At 35.7% G+C, this 17,704-nt stretch overlaps 2 protein-coding genes across 2 annotated transcripts; one reads left to right on the forward strand and one right to left on the reverse strand.

Moving 5' to 3' along the window:
• The first annotated feature begins 198 nt into the window (after positions 1-198).
• Positions 199-12,985, forward strand: LOC111787791 (protein SEMI-ROLLED LEAF 2). The gene is made up of 19 exons (XM_023667844.2): positions 199-685; positions 1,704-1,778; positions 2,584-2,699; positions 3,677-3,791; positions 3,936-4,064; positions 6,443-6,490; positions 6,878-7,056; positions 7,130-7,326; positions 7,443-7,735; positions 8,127-8,276; positions 8,399-8,941; positions 9,044-9,190; positions 10,050-10,122; positions 10,593-10,720; positions 10,858-11,058; positions 11,169-11,306; positions 11,395-11,517; positions 11,832-12,065; positions 12,273-12,985. Exons 1-19 carry the CDS (start codon positions 551-553, stop codon positions 12,432-12,434), a joined length of 3,186 nt encoding a protein of 1,061 aa, XP_023523612.1. The 5' UTR covers positions 199-550; the 3' UTR covers positions 12,435-12,985.
• Positions 12,986-14,243: 1,258 nt separating this feature from the next.
• Positions 14,244-17,636, reverse strand: LOC111789218 (AMP-dependent synthetase and ligase family protein). Its single transcript, XM_023669916.2, has 6 exons — positions 16,240-17,636; positions 15,419-15,608; positions 15,093-15,238; positions 14,813-14,880; positions 14,626-14,728; positions 14,244-14,527 (listed from the first exon to the last, which is right to left on the reverse strand). Exons 1-6 carry the CDS (start codon positions 17,248-17,250, stop codon positions 14,414-14,416), a joined length of 1,632 nt encoding a protein of 543 aa, XP_023525684.2. The 5' UTR covers positions 17,251-17,636; the 3' UTR covers positions 14,244-14,413.
• Between the last annotated feature and the right edge of the window lie 68 nt (positions 17,637-17,704).

Genomic DNA, 17,704 nt, shown 5'->3' on the forward strand with positions numbered 1-17,704 from the left:
ATGTTAAAAAATGAAACCAAATTTTAAAAATTAAAATAATTAATTTTTTATTTTTAAAATTGAGACAAACATAATTTTAAAAATAAAATAAGTTTTGTAAGAGAAAATATATATATATATATATATTATCTATTTTAAGGATAAGGCGGGAAAATAACGGTATCTAATTTGGCAGTTGGAAAGAGAAGATAGAGATGGCGAGGTATTGGGAATTTTGCGACAGCCAAGAACGAAGAGAGAAAATAGCCGAAAATGGAGGCGAATGCAAGATGAGCGTATAAATTGATTTTGATATCCACCATTTTTTTGTTCCGGTGGAGGTCTCGGAGATCCGGTGCTCTCGCGCTCGCACACCGGAACCGGACATTATTATTATTATTGTTATTCCCTTTTCTCAACTTTTCGAGGGCAAGGACGATTCGATCCCATCTCCATCCGGTCCTCCGCCCGGAGCTTGTTCTTCGAAAATCCCATCGATTTGGGATTCTCTCCTTGCCCAACGAATGAAATTTGTTGTTTTTAGGGAAGATTTTGGGATTTCCTTCCACTAATGGCGATGGTATCCCGCCAAGTGGTGCCGGTGTGTGGAACTTTGTGTTTCTTTTGCCCTGCTTTGAGTACCAGGTCCAGGCAGCCCATTAAGCGCTACAAGAAGCTGCTTGCTGATATCTTTCCTCGCTCCCAGGTTCTTCTCTGTTTTAAATTACCAACTGGTTTTTCAATCGTCGTGTTGGTTGCTCAAGGGAACTCTGGCTGATTGGTTGAGTTTTACGTGGACCTGCTAGTTTTGTTTTAACATGGCTGCATGTTTTATGTTATAATCACTTATTCTATTCTTGTATAGTTCGTCCTATTCAGTTATCCATGTTGGATTTGACGTAACAACATATCTTTGTGGATGATTAACAATGTTACATCGTGCTTAGATTTCTACATTAAGGGCTAAACTTGATGTTCAATGGAAGTTATGTTCTAAATTCGAGGGCCAGAATTGAAAGGATTATAAGTTTCAGGAATCAAAATCAAAATTTTTAGTCTCTTAAGGGCCAAAGTAGAACATGAATGAAAGTTGAGGGATAATTATTTGTAGAAAAATACGTGATTCCAAATATTTCTTTGTTATCATTACCTTTAGTCATTGCATAGAGGTTTCCACAAAATTTTAAAAATGCCCCAGATCTATTTTCAAGGCTTTTTCAGGAAGCTCATCTCTCACATCTACCCTGACTTGAAATTCATACGTTTCTCATAGGCTATCTGGTGAAAATATTCTTATACTATACAAACATCGTCGAGCGAGTGATCCAGAATTGTTTACTTGAAACATATGTGACCATGATCTAACTTGAATATATGATACTACGCAAAATATTCTTGTTGGTTTACTCCATGATTCATGGACACCAAATATTTCCATTTTACTATCGTTCTCTCCCTTATGTAGCAGTCAGCCATATAGCTATTTACATAGGCATTTTTACCTTTACGCCTCACCTCCCGTTGTGCTGCTTAGTACACTTTGTTCTGAGTCTAACTTTTTTCCTTGCCCATGTAGCTAGAAACACGTGTTGGTGTTTTTTTTTTTTTTTTTTTTTTTTTTTTTTTTTTTTTTTTTGTGCCTGAAAGAACTATATGTTCAAAAATCTATTTTAGATTCTGAGAATTCAGTTCTGATATAGAACCTTCTCTTCGTGTTATGGCAGGAAGAGGAACCCAATGACAGGAAGATTGGAAAATTATGTGAATATGCAGCGAAAAATCCTTTTCGGGTTCCCAAGGTGCCACTTACCTGAATTTTATTTTCACTAATATCTTGGAACCATGTTCTTGGATTATTCTGACAGCATCTTATTTTCCATAAAAAATAATTTATAACACTTCATCTCACTTATCTAGAGACGAAGATGATATGTAGCAATTACTATGTAGATTGAACTGGTATTGATAAAAAGGTTATGGAATCGTTTAATATGGAGGAAAGTGCAGAACTATATTGATATAAATCAAGCATGGCAGATTTCTCCATCCTCTTATGTTTTTCTTCCTTGAGAAACCATATGATAGAAGAGTTGATAATTTGATTTTTTTTTTTTTTTTTGTCTTTACATGATGATGCGCTGTAGCAATTCTACTGTTTACTTAGCCTTATTAAACGTTAGATTTGGATACTCTTGTTTTGCCTTTCTTCGCATTAAATGTAGTTCCTGGCTAGGCATTTTTTTTTGGTGCAAGTTATTCTTACTATTTTCGGCATGCTTCAGCTGTTTTTTAAACAAAAAAATGAAACTTTTCATGGAATAAATGGAAAAAAAAAAAAAAAAAAAAAAACTAGTACTCAAAGGATACGAACACCACAAGAGAGTGAAACAAGAAGAAAAAAAGACAAATGAAAAATAGAATACTCCTTTTGCAATGGAACGAGCTAAAAAGCGTTCTCTTCATCTGTTTTTCATTATGATATATTAATTGCTTTGCCCCTCGAGCATGGAGGCCATAGTAATATCAAGGTTTCTATTTATAACACCTTAATTCTTCCTCTTATTTATTGATTCTTTCATGAGATTTTAATATTCTTTATTGCAGATCACAACTAGTCTTGAGCAGAGATTTTATAGGGAATTGAGAAATGAGCAATTGCACTCTGTTAAAGTCATCATATGTATCTACAGAAAGCTGTTATTTTCTTGTAAAGAGCAAATGTGAGTTCCTTATTTAATTTTGTAATGGCCCAAACATTTGAATATTAGTATCATTTTCCTGGATCTTTATGAGATCCCTATACACATGCATTACGAAAGCTAGGTTTGATAGAGTGGTTCAATTTATACATGCTTACATCTCAGTCATATCAATGACTTTTTGAAGCAACTAAAACCTATTCATGAAATTGACATGAAATCAGCATTCGCACAAGTATTTAGGTATTTGTCTTTTTGTATATGCTTATAAACATGCCCCAGTAACTTGTCTTTTTTTGGAAGGCTTGTTAACCAGAGACTTCTAGATTACCTTGCGCTCTAGTCTTTAGGAATTACTTTGGTCTATGAATAAATGGTTGTACTTTGGTTACTCTTGAACTTTTCTTTTTGCATTACGTCGTATCCAATGCTACTTTTTAGACTTGGATTTGGACCAACTAGCCTTCTACTAGAATTGAGGTAGTCATCCCTTTGGGTTATAACGGCACTACCGATATTGATATGCAGGACAAGAGAACAATATTTTTCTTGAATGATCACAAGGCAATTTAATTGAATTATTTTGACACCTGGCTCCCCTTTTTGTAGTATAGATAGATAATGTATGGAGTTATGCATGTGTAAATCTTTTGCATTTCTTAATGGCCTCGATGTCTATCTTGCACAGGTCTTTTCCTTGTCATTGGATTTCAAATCAAACCGTTTTGTGTAATTTCATTTATTTTTGAAAATCTTGTGAAACATATGTAAAATGAAATTATATAGAAGTTTTATAAATCAATTATAACTTTTTAGCCATATGAGACTGTAAATTAAGTTCCTGTTCTTCAGAATGAATTTTCTGGAAACCTTTTGCGATATATGGAGAATTCATGGTGGATAATAAGCATGCTTATTGATTTTTGATGTGTCCTAACCTTAAAATGTACTACTTACATGCATATGAAAGTTGTAATCGGCATACATAACTATTGCAGGCCTCTGTTTGCAAGTAGTTTGCTTGCCATCATCCACATTCTACTGGATCAAGCACGACATGATGAAATGCGAATTTTAGGATGCCAAGCTCTCTTTGATTTTGTTAATCAGCAGGTAAGGGTTGCCAGTATGGTATGCTTACTTTTTAGAATTTTGTTTGGTCTATTTTTGTAAGGGTTACCAGTATGGTATATTTTAGCTTTTTACACTATTTCTTTGAAAATGTTCTTTATATTTATGTGCGTTTATACTATGTAGAGGGATAGCACCTATATGTTCAACTTAGATGGAATGATTCCCAAACTTTGCCTTCTAGCTCAAGAATTAGGAGAGGAAGGGAGAGAAAGACAGATGCGTTCTGCTAGCCTTCAAGCCCTCTCAGCTATGGTAATCTGCACTAAATTTATTTGGATGTATTCTACGTATTTTATCTTTATGCACCTACTTCATATGTTGGCCTTTCAATGTGTTAGTAAACCAAAAGATTTAGTTAACAGGCTTATATCAACACCACCTTTATTGATGATTTAATTTTTAATGTGTGGTACAAACCCCTGCTAAAACGAAACATTCAGTCTCTGGTTTTGATTCAATTGAGAAGACTTCAAGATATATTTAACGAGTTATCATAGATTCAGCCGAGATTTCTTTTGTCTGGGTGCTTCTTCGGTACTTCTTTAATAAACACTAACTTCCTCCATTAAATCTAATTTAAAGAAATTACTAATAATACACAATCACTCTAACTAATAGAATATTGAAGTACTTGATTATCCAAAGCTAAAATATATACTAACAAAACACATAATCAGGGTTAGGAATATAGCATATCTGTTTGGATCAACTATCACAAATTAAATTGAACTATAATTGCAACACTCTGTGGAAACACTGGAAATTCCAAGCTAGGTACTCGTGAATTGAATTTAAGCCCAAGTAAAGGTTGTGAGACCTGTCAAAGAGGCAAGTATATAAGGATGTATCTGGCAAGCTTGTTCCAGCCTTTACTCCTTCCAACTATGGTGTAAGAAGACCTAAATCTATTTTATTGAAGGGTTACTATGCTCAGAATGCGTGTGCTGCTGGTGGTTGATCATCTAAGTACATCCACTTCCAAATTCTAAAATGCCTATCACTTCGTCAGCAGTAGCTCACTTTTTAACAATTTTGAAACAGTGTGTTCATGTGCTTGTTTGGATGAAGCTCACAATCTGATGGGTAGATAGTGGTGGTTAACTATTTCCTCGAGACCTGTTTGGGATACCTTGCTTTAGGAAAATCACTTTGGAAATATGGTGCATTGGACAGAATGCTGCTGGTATAATGCCTCATTTCATTCCTCCATCAAACATTCTAATTTCTAACTGTTGTGGGCAAATATTACCACCCTTTTTTTGGGTATGAAATAACCCTTCTGCCAACCCAACTGTAGTGAGCCCAACAAGAAGAGATGTTCAGTTCATCATTTCAAGACCCAGTATACTGGAAGTTGAGGCCTTATTGGCAGCAGTTCTTATTGAGTAGAGAGTAGTATTGGGACCATTTTTGGTGCTGCAAGAAATGGGACGTGTTCTTATAGACTAGAACTCTCTTTGACATCCCAAATACACCAAATTATCAATGTGTTTGCGATTGTGCATGGTATTTGGGGATAATCTGAGTCCTTTTCGACCTCTCACCCCAACTCACAGAGAATATAAAGCTTCTATTGGGGTCCATGGTCAGGCATTATAACTATAGCTTAACTTTTTTAGATGGAGAGTTAGATTTCCCCATCCAAGGACAGGGGCAACAACCACAAGAATCAACATGAGGATTTTTCTCCAGCCTCCTACAACAGTCTTTACTTTTCAGCTTGAGGAAAAGGTGCAAGTTTGGAATGCAAGTGCCACCTAACCAATTTATTTATTCGAGAAGGGGAAAGAATGCGAAGACTGATTTTGTAGCAATTGTAGTTAAATTGGAGAGTTAAAAATATAGTTAAATTGTAGCAATTGTAGCTTCAAATTTTTAAGTTCAATTCGTAATTTCTTCAAAATAGAGAAATGCAGTAGGGAAGTTAGAGACTGATTTTGCAACTCAACTTCTTTAGTATATTGGAAGATAGAGTAGAAATATGATATTGAGAATGAAACCCACAAACATTTCTTTCATAAGGCCATAGTTCTTAACTGACTTAAGCCATGAAAAGGACATTTTGGATTAGAAAATATGCCTTGGACTTGTCTTTTGGTTTCATTAAAGAAAGTAGTTGGGCGGACCAATTGTGCATCAGCAAAAACACAGCTACAAAGAAATTCTTGATATAGTAGTGTGAAAGTGAAATTTTGGTTTGCAAAAATACCCTTTGAGGTCACCTCTCTGCTGTTGATCGAATAAGTTGGCCAGACCAGAACACTTGAATATCAGAACAAATACACCTGCATAATGAAAGAAAATTACATTTTAAAAAATTACTAAAAGAATTGGGTTGTTGTCTGTTCAAATGGCAACAAATCCATCACCTTCAATAGGGGGAGGGAGAGGCATTGAACTTGTATGCCCACCGTAAGAACATATTGTTGAGACACCGTGAGATTGTATTTTACGAGCATAGTGAGAATAGATTGTTAAGAATACCCAAAAACAAATTCTTGTCCTAAACTAAATTTTTCTTTCCAATATCTGCTCTTATCATGTTTATTTAACTTTTAAATCGCATTTCTGAATATTTGCTTTCTTCTTAGTCTGGAAATAGTTTTCATATCCAAATGTTTCATCTGCAGGTTTGGTTTATGGGTGAATTTTCCAATATATCAGCAGAATTTGACAATGTAAGTTGCTTTGCATTTATCACATAACTATCATTTTCTCGATCTATTTCCTGCCAATACCACAGCCCTTTTACCATTGGCTACTTAAATCTTCCTCCATATTTATTCTCTGCTATGCCTTCCTTTGCAATTTTAAGATTAATATTAGCCGTCAAATTGAATGACCATGAGGAAGTATATGAATACTTCAGTGGTTATAGATTACATACAACCCCCTCCCTGTTCACCCCACTTTTTATGAAGGTTGATGCTGTAGATAATTTCCTTAGGGTTGTGGGTTGTGAGATGTATGTTGATCTCTGATTGATTTTCTTGTTTATCCAGATAATAACGTACTTTATTATTTTTTATTATGTTGATGGTATAAACTTTCGTCTAAAATTTTAGGTTATTTCTGTCATGTTGGATAACTATGGAGACCTTAAGAGCACTTCCAATTCTTCAAATGGTGGGCAAGATACTCAGGATGCAAATTCTGAAGTAGTTCCCCTTTCACACGAACAAATGGCAAGGTTTTCATCGTGGAGGATGATAGTAACTGAAAGGGGGGAATTGATTGTATCTCCGTAAGTTCTTCTCAGAACTACAATACTATGCTTGTATAAACTTTCCAAGTCTTATCATTCTTATATCTAACAGAGAAGACGCAAAGAATCCAGAATTTTGGGCAAGGGTTTGCCTACATAACATTGCTAAGTTGGCCAAGGAAGCTACAACCATACGGCGTGTCTTGGAATCTTTCTTCCGTTACTTTGATACTGGAAATCTTTGGTCTCCAAAACTTGGGCTTGGTCTTTCTGTGTTGATAGATATGCAATTAATAATGGAGAATTTGGGTATTGTTCCCTTTAAGATTTTTTTAAAAGTTAGAGCCTTGGAGTTCTAAATTACTTCTTCCTATATTTCTATATTTGTACCAGTGATTTTCATGAAGCCCATGTATTTTTTACAGGGCACAACTCACATTTTATGCTTGCAATTTTGATCAAGCACCTCGATCACAAGAATGTTCTACAAGATCCTACCATGCAGATTGACATTGTTAACATTGCCACCTCCCTTGCTCAGAAAACAAATGCCTCACCATCAGTAGCCATAATTGGTGCACTAAGTGATATGATGAGACATCTTCGAAAAAGTATACATTGCTCCCTTGATGATTCTAACTTGGGAGCCGAAGTTGTTGAGTGGAACCGAAAACACCAAGCATCAGTTGATGCATGCCTTGTGGAGTTGTCACTAAAGGTAATTTTGCTTTAATTTGTATTTCTCAGGATGCTCTTAATAATTTTGATGTGTGATTTATGTACACGGATGTGACTAATTTCATGGCATTACCTAGCTAGCAGTTTATATATGAAAAATTAGTTGTCAGGCTGTAGTTAACCATCAAACCGGTAACTTCAAATCCTTTACTGGTTTTGGGGTTTATACCGGGAAATGTCTATTTAAAGCCAACGTTCTTCCGTTGTAACATTTATATGCAATACAGCTATAAAAATCACAAGTCGTTTCTGTTGACTTATGCATGCACACCATAAATGCCTGCAATTTAACTTAATTTCTTATAAATCTTTCGAACTTCTTTACATTGTTGTGATGGATTTACTGTTGATTTTCCTGCAATGTTGTTTAGGTTGGAGATGCTGGTCTCATTCTAGACATGATGGCTGCAATGCTAGAAAACTTGTCGAATATTCCTGTAATGTCCAGAACATTAATTTCTACTGTCTACCGCACAGCTCAGATTGTGGCATCAATACCAAATCTTGTGTATCAAGATAAGGCAAGAGCACCTGTTCTTTATCTTTCCCTAAATTCTGTGAGATTGTGGTACAATCAAAGTCTCTACCGTTTTTTTCTTTACCCCTGCTACCCCAGCCGTTTTAGACTTCAAATGTTTTGCAGGCTTTTCCCGAGGCATTATTCCATCAATTACTACTGGCAATGGTCTGCTCAGATCATGAAACTAGAATTGGTGCTCACCGCATATTTTCTGTTGTTCTCGTTCCATCATCCGTCTGCCCACGTCCTCATGCTTCTGTTCCCTACTCCAAAAAGCCCACTTATATTCAAAGGACACTCTCAAGAACTGTGTCAGTGTTCTCCTCATCAGCAGCACTTTTTCAGAAAGTAAAAGTTGAGCCTCATTCACAAGAGAACATCTTTCAAAAGATGGATGAAAAACCTTTAACTAAACAGGTTTCAAAAGTTGATGGTGGCTCCATTTTAAACAGACTAAAGTCAAGTTACAGTCGGGTGTACACGGTAAAAAAGGATCCATCAATTTCAGCTATGGCTTCAGTTACAGAAGAAGCCCCAAAGATCAAAAATAGTACTACGATGAACAGACTGAAGTCTAGTTACAGCCGAGCTTATAGTATAAACAAGCCTACTACACCTAGTACGGTTGCGGATGAGAAACCTTTGACAAGTTCAGAAAAGGAACAGGTATGTATTTTGTTTTTATTTTTATTCTTATTACACTAAATATTCTTCTTGTATTGTTTTATCATGGTCTAATATTATCATTTCCTTGACTTAAAACTTCAGACAACGTTCCTTAGGCTTAGCAGTCGCCAGATTACCAACCTTCTCTCATCATTATGGGCACAATCTATCTCTCCTCTCAATAAACCTGAAAACTTCGAAGCAATTGCTCATACTTATTGCCTTGTGTTGCTATTTGCACGGACTAAGGTAAAATTCGTTATTGTCTGTTTGATAATTATATTGAGTTAGTATATGTCTCACCTCATTTACCATGGAATTGAATTCACGTGAAAAAACTGGGACTGCCATACACTATACATTAGTAACTTACCTGTTCCACTTCAGCCAATGGAGGCAGTGGAATATGTCCGATTTGGGCATTCACCTGTAAGCATCCTTTATGACCCAACCATATGTACACTTGATGGATATTTTTGGAGTATTTGGCATCTTGAAAGTTATGATGAAATGCTCCCATATGTACATTTGATGGACTGGGTTATATATTTTGGTCCACCATTTTAGGAGTAACAATAGAAGTTCCCACAGATTTAGACATGCAATCTGATAGCAAATGGATCTAAGAGGCTCTTGGACTCGTTCAAGTGATAGACTGGGTTTGTGGAACCAATGGGTCATTTGAGTACTAAACTCACTAATTCTCTAGCTTCCTAGCATAATGAAAAGCTGTTTAAATTTAGCTGATATAAAATGTCAAAAAAATGGAGGATTTCTATGTAACAAAGGAATTTAGTTGAGCAATTCATTTTCAGTCCCTTGAGCTCCAACAATGCTACGGAAATATTTTTTATAGTTTCTCATATTCTAAATTCATATAAGATCTCAGCTCAGATTATGACTTTGATGGAGAGAATTGAAATCCTTGGTTTATATTTCTCTTAGTTGTGCAACTGTAACAAAGTTCTGTCTGGAACATGTTACATTGAAAACTCAGCTTATCTTATTGGTCCTTGGGAATTATTGTCAATTTGATACTTAATTATCTGTCCAGTACCAACATATGAATATCCTTTTATAATTTCCTTATGATTTGCTGTGTTGATAGAACTCCAGTAACGAGACGCTTATTCGAAGTTTCCAGCTAGCATTTTCCTTGCGGAGCATTTCCCTTGCTGGAGGTAGAGAACCAGCTAAGCTTATTAAAATTATATTTCATTTCTACAGTTTCTGAAATCTTGCCACATTTATAATCCGAGACAAACATGAGCAAATATGAGAAGCTCGTCGTGATGTCAAAACTTTGTGATGTCAGACCAGTTTTTTGTTGTGGTAAACACTTAAGAGCATAAGTTAGATTTTTTCATCGTGTGTTCTTTTTACTTTAAGATCCTCTAATTGTTAATCGTCTTGATTTGAATCCAGAAAACTGACTCCATAAAAACCAAATGCAAACTAGATGCGGCATCCGCAGAAGAAATAAGACATTTCTTTTTCTTTTATCCAAAATAATAACTTTTTTTCCGTTGATTGATCTGTTAAATTATTTATTATGATGGAAAGATATTTTTCTTCACTAGTCATATGACCACTTTGAGTGGGCACCCAATAGGCCATCTCTACAACTAAAAGTGACTTTGACAAATTGCAGGGCAATTGCAACCATCACGTCGGAGGTCACTTTTTACTTTGGCAACGTCGATGATCATCTTCACGGCGAAAGCCTACAACATCGTGCCACTTGCCCCTCGTGCTAAAGTTGCCCTTACAAGTGAAGTAGTATGTGCAAAAAAATTATTTCATGGTTGTGACACGTAGCACTAATGTGTCTACTGCGTGGAACATGGATTTCAAAGAAAGTTGACATTTTAGCTTTCATGAGTAAAGTTCTTCTACTGATTTTTTACTTTTACCAGGTAGATCCATTTCTACAGTTGGTTGAGGATTGCAAGTTACAAGTTGCCAAAACAGGACAAGGCCATCCCAGACCAGTTTATGGATCTAAGGAAGACAATGAACATGCTTTGAAGTCACTTTCAGTTGTCGATACAAGTGATAGCCAATCTAAAGAGTCATTTGCTAGGTTAATTTTGCAGACATTGCAAAATCTGTCAGAAGTAAGTTTATTTTATTCCTTTTTTTTTTTTACTGCAAAGAAGCACAAAAAATAATTGTTATAATTTCCATTTCTAGTTGATGTAACAAATTGTTGTGTTCTTTAAAGCAGAAGAAGTTAAGTGCTATCAGAGAGCAGTTGCTTCAAGATTTTCTGCCGGATGATACTTGCCCATTAGGAACTCAGTTTTTTGTCACACCAGGAGAAATTTATCAATGTGGATCTAAGAACGACGGAACTTCAAACACGGTTTGCACTTTATTCATCTCATGTCTCGACGATTTTGAACTATTTTCAAGTTGTGCACTCTCTCTTTACATATTGGTACATTTTGTAGGCTGATCCCTTATTATCTATTAATGACAATCATTGCGATGAACCTCAAAGTCAAAATGATGTTGAGACAGAGAAGGCCCCAGAAGGTCCAAATGTCATGAGTGCTGATGAACTTTTGAATTTGGTACGTTGCTAATCTTTGCACATGAACTATGTGATGAATGTTCACAAAGACGACAAAATTCTGGCATCTATTTCCTCTCAAAATGCATTAAAATTTAAGCAGATACAAACTACAAAATCCTGGCATCTATTTCCAACGTTTTCTGAAGCGATTGATGTTGGCAGAAGTATAAGCATGAGTAGGAAGATTTTTTTTTCCCCTAACCTATTTTTTCTACATTGCTTCATCTTGAAAAATGACAATGGAAGTTCTTGCTATTAGTTATCACCGTTGTTCTATCTATGTATCTTTCCTATTGACAATCTATTATGCAGATTTCCGACATAACAAATCAAGTAGGAAGGGTATCAGGCTCTTTACCGACAAATATGCCTTACAAGGAAATGGCTGGGAATTGCGAAGCTCTTTCAGAAGAAAATCAGCATAAGATATCCAATTTCATTTCCTCTCCACCAACTAAAGAAGGTTCGGTGGGAAATTTCAATCATAATGATGAAAATCCAAGAAAGGAGGAGCCTTCGCAACGCGTTCACTTCGCTGTACATAAGGTACGTTGTCTATCATATAGTTAGTTTCAGATCAAATAATTCTTGACTGAAATTGAGATCCTATTATTATCTTGGTGAGTATTTTGGAATGAGCATCTGCCTGCTTTCATAGACTGACATGAGCTCATGTATGCATAAGTATGTCCACGTCCTATTATGGCTATCCCTTTACAGTAAAATCTGACTTCCAAGTGCATTTGAATGCAGAGCGGCAACCCATTTGTTGACTCAGATTCTTCGACACAGTGGAGTTCGTCCATTGATACTTATCCAACAGTCTGTGCAACTGAGAACCAATATAATCCCCACCTCATTCAACTACCAGCGTCGAACCCATATGACAACTTCCTAAAGGCAGCTGGTTGTTAGGCCATTGAATGGTCATTTCTTGGTGCCAGTGATAATTGGCTATATATAAATTTAAAGGTGAGCAAGCAAAACTGCTGAGGTCTGCCTTCGGCACCGGGCATCGGCCTGCTGCTCGAGTCAAACATTAGGACAAGTTCTTGCCATCGTTTTTGAATATCTTGATTTGACTCATTCATGCCATTTTCTTGAGGGCAGGTAATTCCTTTTCCTTTCTCCAGCTTCAGGTTTGTGTTGGTGAACGCATTCATTGGTGGTGCCCTTGGATATGTATGATAGATAGGTTGTTAGATGGGTGGGGGGGAGGGGTATGCATGTTGGACTGATACTAGCAAGTAATAAAAGGGGTGATTATTGGAGATTTGGCTAGCAGTATATATATATATGTAACAATCATCTTGTATTTACGGCTGTAATTATCTCCTTTTGAACAGTTTGCAGCTTTTCATCATTCTAGGCTATATTAGTGGGCTTACCTTATGGAACTTGCACTCATTGCTTATGTATGTAATAGTGTACTTAATTGAATACCATGTTCTTGCAAATTCTACAAACTCTATTCTTTTTTTTTTTTTTTTGTTTTTTTTTCCTTTTTTGGCATTTGGATCTTGTTCTTAAGCACCAGCTGAAATTTTTCTTTCATTCAATGCCTCTTGATAAATTCCATCCAAACCAGCAAACAATCAGCTATATGCCTTCGAAACCCTCTTTTGGAATTGGGATTCAAAACAAACTTGGGCATTTATTATTTGGACCATATTCGTAATTTATTTACGTACGCAAACAAATAAAAATTTTGAAGGTGTAAATTCTGCAATTGTGGCCTCGGTGGGTTTTCTTATAATTTAGATATGCTATTTTGGGGTCAATCTATTAAGGATAGGGCTGCATAGTTATGGTTCTTCAAGAAAGAACCTCACAAACACGGGAGAGTATAGATAAGAAAATTGTGTGAAAGACATCGAGAACTCTTCGAGCCTTCGAAGTCTAAACCCACTTTTTAAAATTTACTCGTAAGAGATTCAAATCATCACTATTTTTAAACTAAAAATGTATGTTAAATTACAAATTCAGTCCCTATAATTTTGAAAGAAAAAAAAATATATAAAATTTAGTCCGTATGATATAAAATATTAAAATTAATATGTATACATTTTTTTCATTAGGTTCTAGGGACATCTGCATGCATGGCAAAATAAGTCTAATGAATAATAATAATTATTATAGCAACAGCATTATTTATTTTGAAATATAGTAATCTTTTTATATAAAAAAATTGAATGCCAGTTTAAAATTTTTAAATAATTCCCTTTTAAACCTTGTGTATCAGATACATTTATGAATGATAAACATTTATTAGATTAAGTTTATTTCTAATTTGCTATTAAGTACATCAATTTATTACATAAATAGATTACTTAGGTCTATAATTGATATATTATATCACTTGATATTAAATTTTGTTTTTTATTCGTTTATTATTAGTAATGGTTTCCTCAGCTAGGTAGACATTTTTATGCGTATCATTAATTTATCCTATTAAGTATATATATATATATATATATATATATATATAGGTCAATCTATCATTTCGGGTAGACAAATAAAGGTTATTTAGTAAGTATTTTGAAATATTAACTCAACCATGGACCCAATTTTGAATTTTAAAACTTTGACGTTTTGCTTCCATTTATACAACGAAAACATAATTTTGAGTGACAGTTTCGACTGATTTAAGTCTAAAAAGTCAAGTAGTTATAAAAAAATAAATGAAAGTTGAAAAGTATAGATTTTATACCTTTTAAGAAAAAATTAACCATATAATGTCGACGTAATTTATTTAAAAAAACTCGATAACAGAATTTATTCTTATTTTTAAACTACATAGTTATAGTAAAAAGAAAGTACGTAAAAGTGTAAAAATAAGAGAACAAAAAGGTCTTATTCTGCTCGTGTCATAATGAAAAGAGGAACCAAAGAACTTAGATTTTAGCTCTTACTTTCTCAATGAGTTCTCTCCTCAGGATTTTCCCAGAAACTGACTTGGGGACACTGTTGATGAATGTCACTCTTCTTAGCCTTTTGTAAGGAGAAACCTGTTGCAGGAGAAACACACAAGTTTCATTCCCGATGCATATCGAGCAATCTATCCGTGCTGCTGAAACTAACCGAACTTTCTTCTTAAGTGCCTTACCTGATCGGCCACGAATTTGAGGACGTCCTCTTCGGTCATAGAACTATTGGTAGATCGCACGACATACGCGATTGGAACTTCTCCAGCTTCATCGTCGGGGCAGCTGTTGATTCGGTTTTGATCGAATCAGTTACAAAGGAGTGAATGTCGAAAGTTCAAACGAGTAATGAGTTTCATGAATGCTTACGGGATGACAACAGCATCTAGTATCTCAGGGTGAGAGACCAACAGTGCTTCAAGCTCAGCTGGTGCAACCTGGAGATTCAGTAACAAAATTTGAGAGAGGAGGAGAGCTTAAGAATTTGATTTGAACTCAAAACAGCACTTGCTCGTACAAGAACGACCGATATAGCACGCTATCATTAGTAAGAAGTTACTGGATGCTAATGTTTCGACAAAGTTCCGAAAGCTAAAAGCTATAACTGCTGAGATTAGAGCTAAATATTACTAGATAAACAGATATGTACCTGAAAACCTTTGTACTTGATGAGTTCCTTAATTCTGTCGACAACATAAAGCTGACCATTTTCATCAAAGTATCCAAGGTCTCCAGTATGCACCCAGCCATATTTGTCAATAGTTTGCTTGGTGGCCTGTGGATTGTTTAAGTAACCTGCACATCATTTCAAAATTGAATTCGAAAACCGACTTGAATGTTAGGTAGTAATAGTTACTCCCAACACACTAAAGATCACATTAACTCAGATCGTATTCGATTACGAAACAAAAACATTCTCTCCAAAGTATTGTATGAAAACCATAAATCAAGAGAAAGATAACCATATCTATATACCAAGCATCATATTCGGTCCCCGAACCAGTATCTCTCCATATTGATTAGGAGGAAGAGGCTTCAAAGTATCTACACTGACTATTTGAGCCTCAACACCAGAGGCAAGTGTTCCAGCCGAACCCGTATTTCGTTTGCCAACTGTTCGATTCTCCAAAGAAACAACTCCACAAGTCTCAGTCATACCATAACCCTGAGAATAGCAATGAATTCAAGTTATTGCATTATAATCTTATAATCCACCTCTACAAGTTTATAAATCAAAGCCAAATGAAGTGAAAACATTTAGAAGTTCAATTCAGAATTTAGAGTAGCCGATAATTAGGATGAATGTATATGACTTTTAGAATAGGAAAAGCATTTTTAACCAAATAAAGTAACTTTTAAAAATTTCATGGTTTTTATTGCATAGCCATAGATTTTGAGAATTCTATAAACACTTAGGGTCGGTATGTCTTTTGTAACTGATTTTACTTAAAATTCTGTAACTGATTTTGAGAATTCTATAACCAGTGTTCGGTAACCTAGTTAAACCTTCTTTTGAAATTGCTAAGATTACTTAAAATAGTGTTTTTCTATCTTCAAAAGTCACAGGTCATCTCTAACACATACATAAAAGTACTTTTTGGAGGCATTTAAAAGAAAAGTGTTTCACTACTGTTCTAAGTTGTAATTGTCCCAACTCCTCTGCACTTCAAACTCTGTTGGTTCTAAGTGAAAATATCATTTGATGTTCTTGATATAAGAAAGTGAAAGAATGAAAAAGCATCCAATAGATTATAGTAAACATAATTATAGAACACAAACAGCCTACTACAGGGTACCTGGAGAACCACAGCACTGGGAATGTTGTTAGCACATTCATCCATTAATTCCTTCCCAAGAGGTGCAGCCCCTGAACCGATATGCTTCAGGGATGAAAGGTTGTATTTCTTTACCACACTTTGTTTTGCCAAAGCAAGCACAACAGGCGGCACAACCCATAGATCTGTCACCTTGTACTTCTCCACTGCCCACAGGGCCTTCTCCAGGTTAAACTTTGGCATAGAGACAATGGTGTTTCCTCTCTGCAGCTGCGCACATGTTATACAAACCAATCCAAACACATGAAACATCGGCAAAAAGTTCAGATATGTGCCATTTTCGTCTCCATTAGTCTTCTGATCCAATGTTATCATCAGTGAAGATGTTATGAGGTTTCTGTGAGTCAGAATCACACCCTTACTGGCTCCTGTTGTTCCTGATGAATACAGAAGAGCAGCTGTATCACTCTGCTTCACCCCAACAATTGGGAATTCGGAGCTAGATTTATCGCCAGCCATGTTTATCAAATCATTGAAACATAAAATTTTGGAGGACTGGATTTCCGAAGGAATTTGCTGGTCTAGTAACACTGTTGGGATGTTTAGAACCTTCACTTTGTCCCACAATTCAACAACAGATATCATAAGTTTGGGCTTAGCATCTCTAACTTGCTTGGTTAACTCAGAGACCATGTAAACAGGATTACAAGTGGTGACAATAGCCCCAATAGCAACAATTCCAATGAAACAAATGGAGAATTCAACAGAATTTGGAGCAAAAATCATCACCACGTCGTTTTTCTCGATACCCAATTGGAGCAAGCCATTGGAGATCTTAATTGCAGAGGCTTTAAGCTGGGAATACGACACGGAATCAGAGGATTCCGCATCAACTATGGCGAGTCGGTTTGGATAAGACGATGAGTTTCGGAAAATAAAAGAGGCCACCGACAAATTGGGATCTCTGGGAAAGACGATCGGAGGCCGTAAGGACCTGAAAATTCCATCGCGACCATACCCAGATTTCTCCATTGAAGGAATCAAAATCACAGACGCAATTGCAAAGAGGTTTCAGATAAAGAAGTTGCACACAAACCGAAGCGGATTGGAGGGGAAATTACTATCAATATTTAAATAGAGAACGTAAGAATCCGAGTACAAAAGAAGACAAGCAATTTAGAAGATACGATAAAAACAGATTCAATTGCATCGCAACGGAAGAAACGTAAGTAGACTTCTATTAAGAGTGAGGAGACCACCTCAGTGTATGGTTGTTGGCTGCGTTAGGTAGGAAGAAAAAATGGCCACCATTAATGGCAGGAAGTGCGTAGAATTTGGGTCTTCGTCTTCAACCTTGACTCGGAAAGCGAAGGAGATTTAAATTTTTGAGATTCTGAAATCGTGAAAAAAATGTGAGTTTCCTCGAAAGCGTCTAAAAATGGCTTCCTCGTACATTAATTTTACTTTAAAAGTTGAATATTATTAA

This window comes from Cucurbita pepo, chromosome 2 (genome assembly GCF_057944985.1).
Source record: "Cucurbita pepo subsp. pepo isolate OVF chromosome 2, ASM5794498v1, whole genome shotgun sequence".
Classification (NCBI taxonomy): domain Eukaryota; kingdom Viridiplantae; phylum Streptophyta; class Magnoliopsida; order Cucurbitales; family Cucurbitaceae; genus Cucurbita; species Cucurbita pepo.

What these genes read in the sequence shown, in the direction of transcription:
- LOC111787791 (XM_023667844.2), top strand. Translation starts at nt 551, where the DNA reads ATGGCGATGGTATCCCGCCAAGTGGTGCCGGTGTGTGGAACTTTGTGT. An exon ending in TATCAGCAGAATTTGACAAT is followed by an intron (nt 6,491 to 6,877) that starts GTAAGTTGCTTT and finishes CTAAAATTTTAG; the next exon opens with GTTATTTCTGTCATGTTGGA. An exon ending in GGGGAATTGATTGTATCTCC is followed by an intron (nt 7,057 to 7,129) that starts GTAAGTTCTTCT and finishes TATATCTAACAG; the next exon opens with AGAAGACGCAAAGAATCCAG.
- LOC111789218 (XM_023669916.2), bottom strand. Translation starts at nt 17,250, where the DNA reads ATGGAGAAATCTGGGTATGGTCGCGATGGAATTTTCAGGTCCTTACGG. An exon ending in TCAAGTACAAAGGTTTTCAG is followed by an intron (nt 14,881 to 15,092) that starts GTACATATCTGT and finishes CTGAATCTCCAG; the next exon opens with GTTGCACCAGCTGAGCTTGA. An exon ending in TCAAATTCGTGGCCGATCAG is followed by an intron (nt 14,528 to 14,625) that starts GTAAGGCACTTA and finishes CTCCTGCAACAG; the next exon opens with GTTTCTCCTTACAAAAGGCT.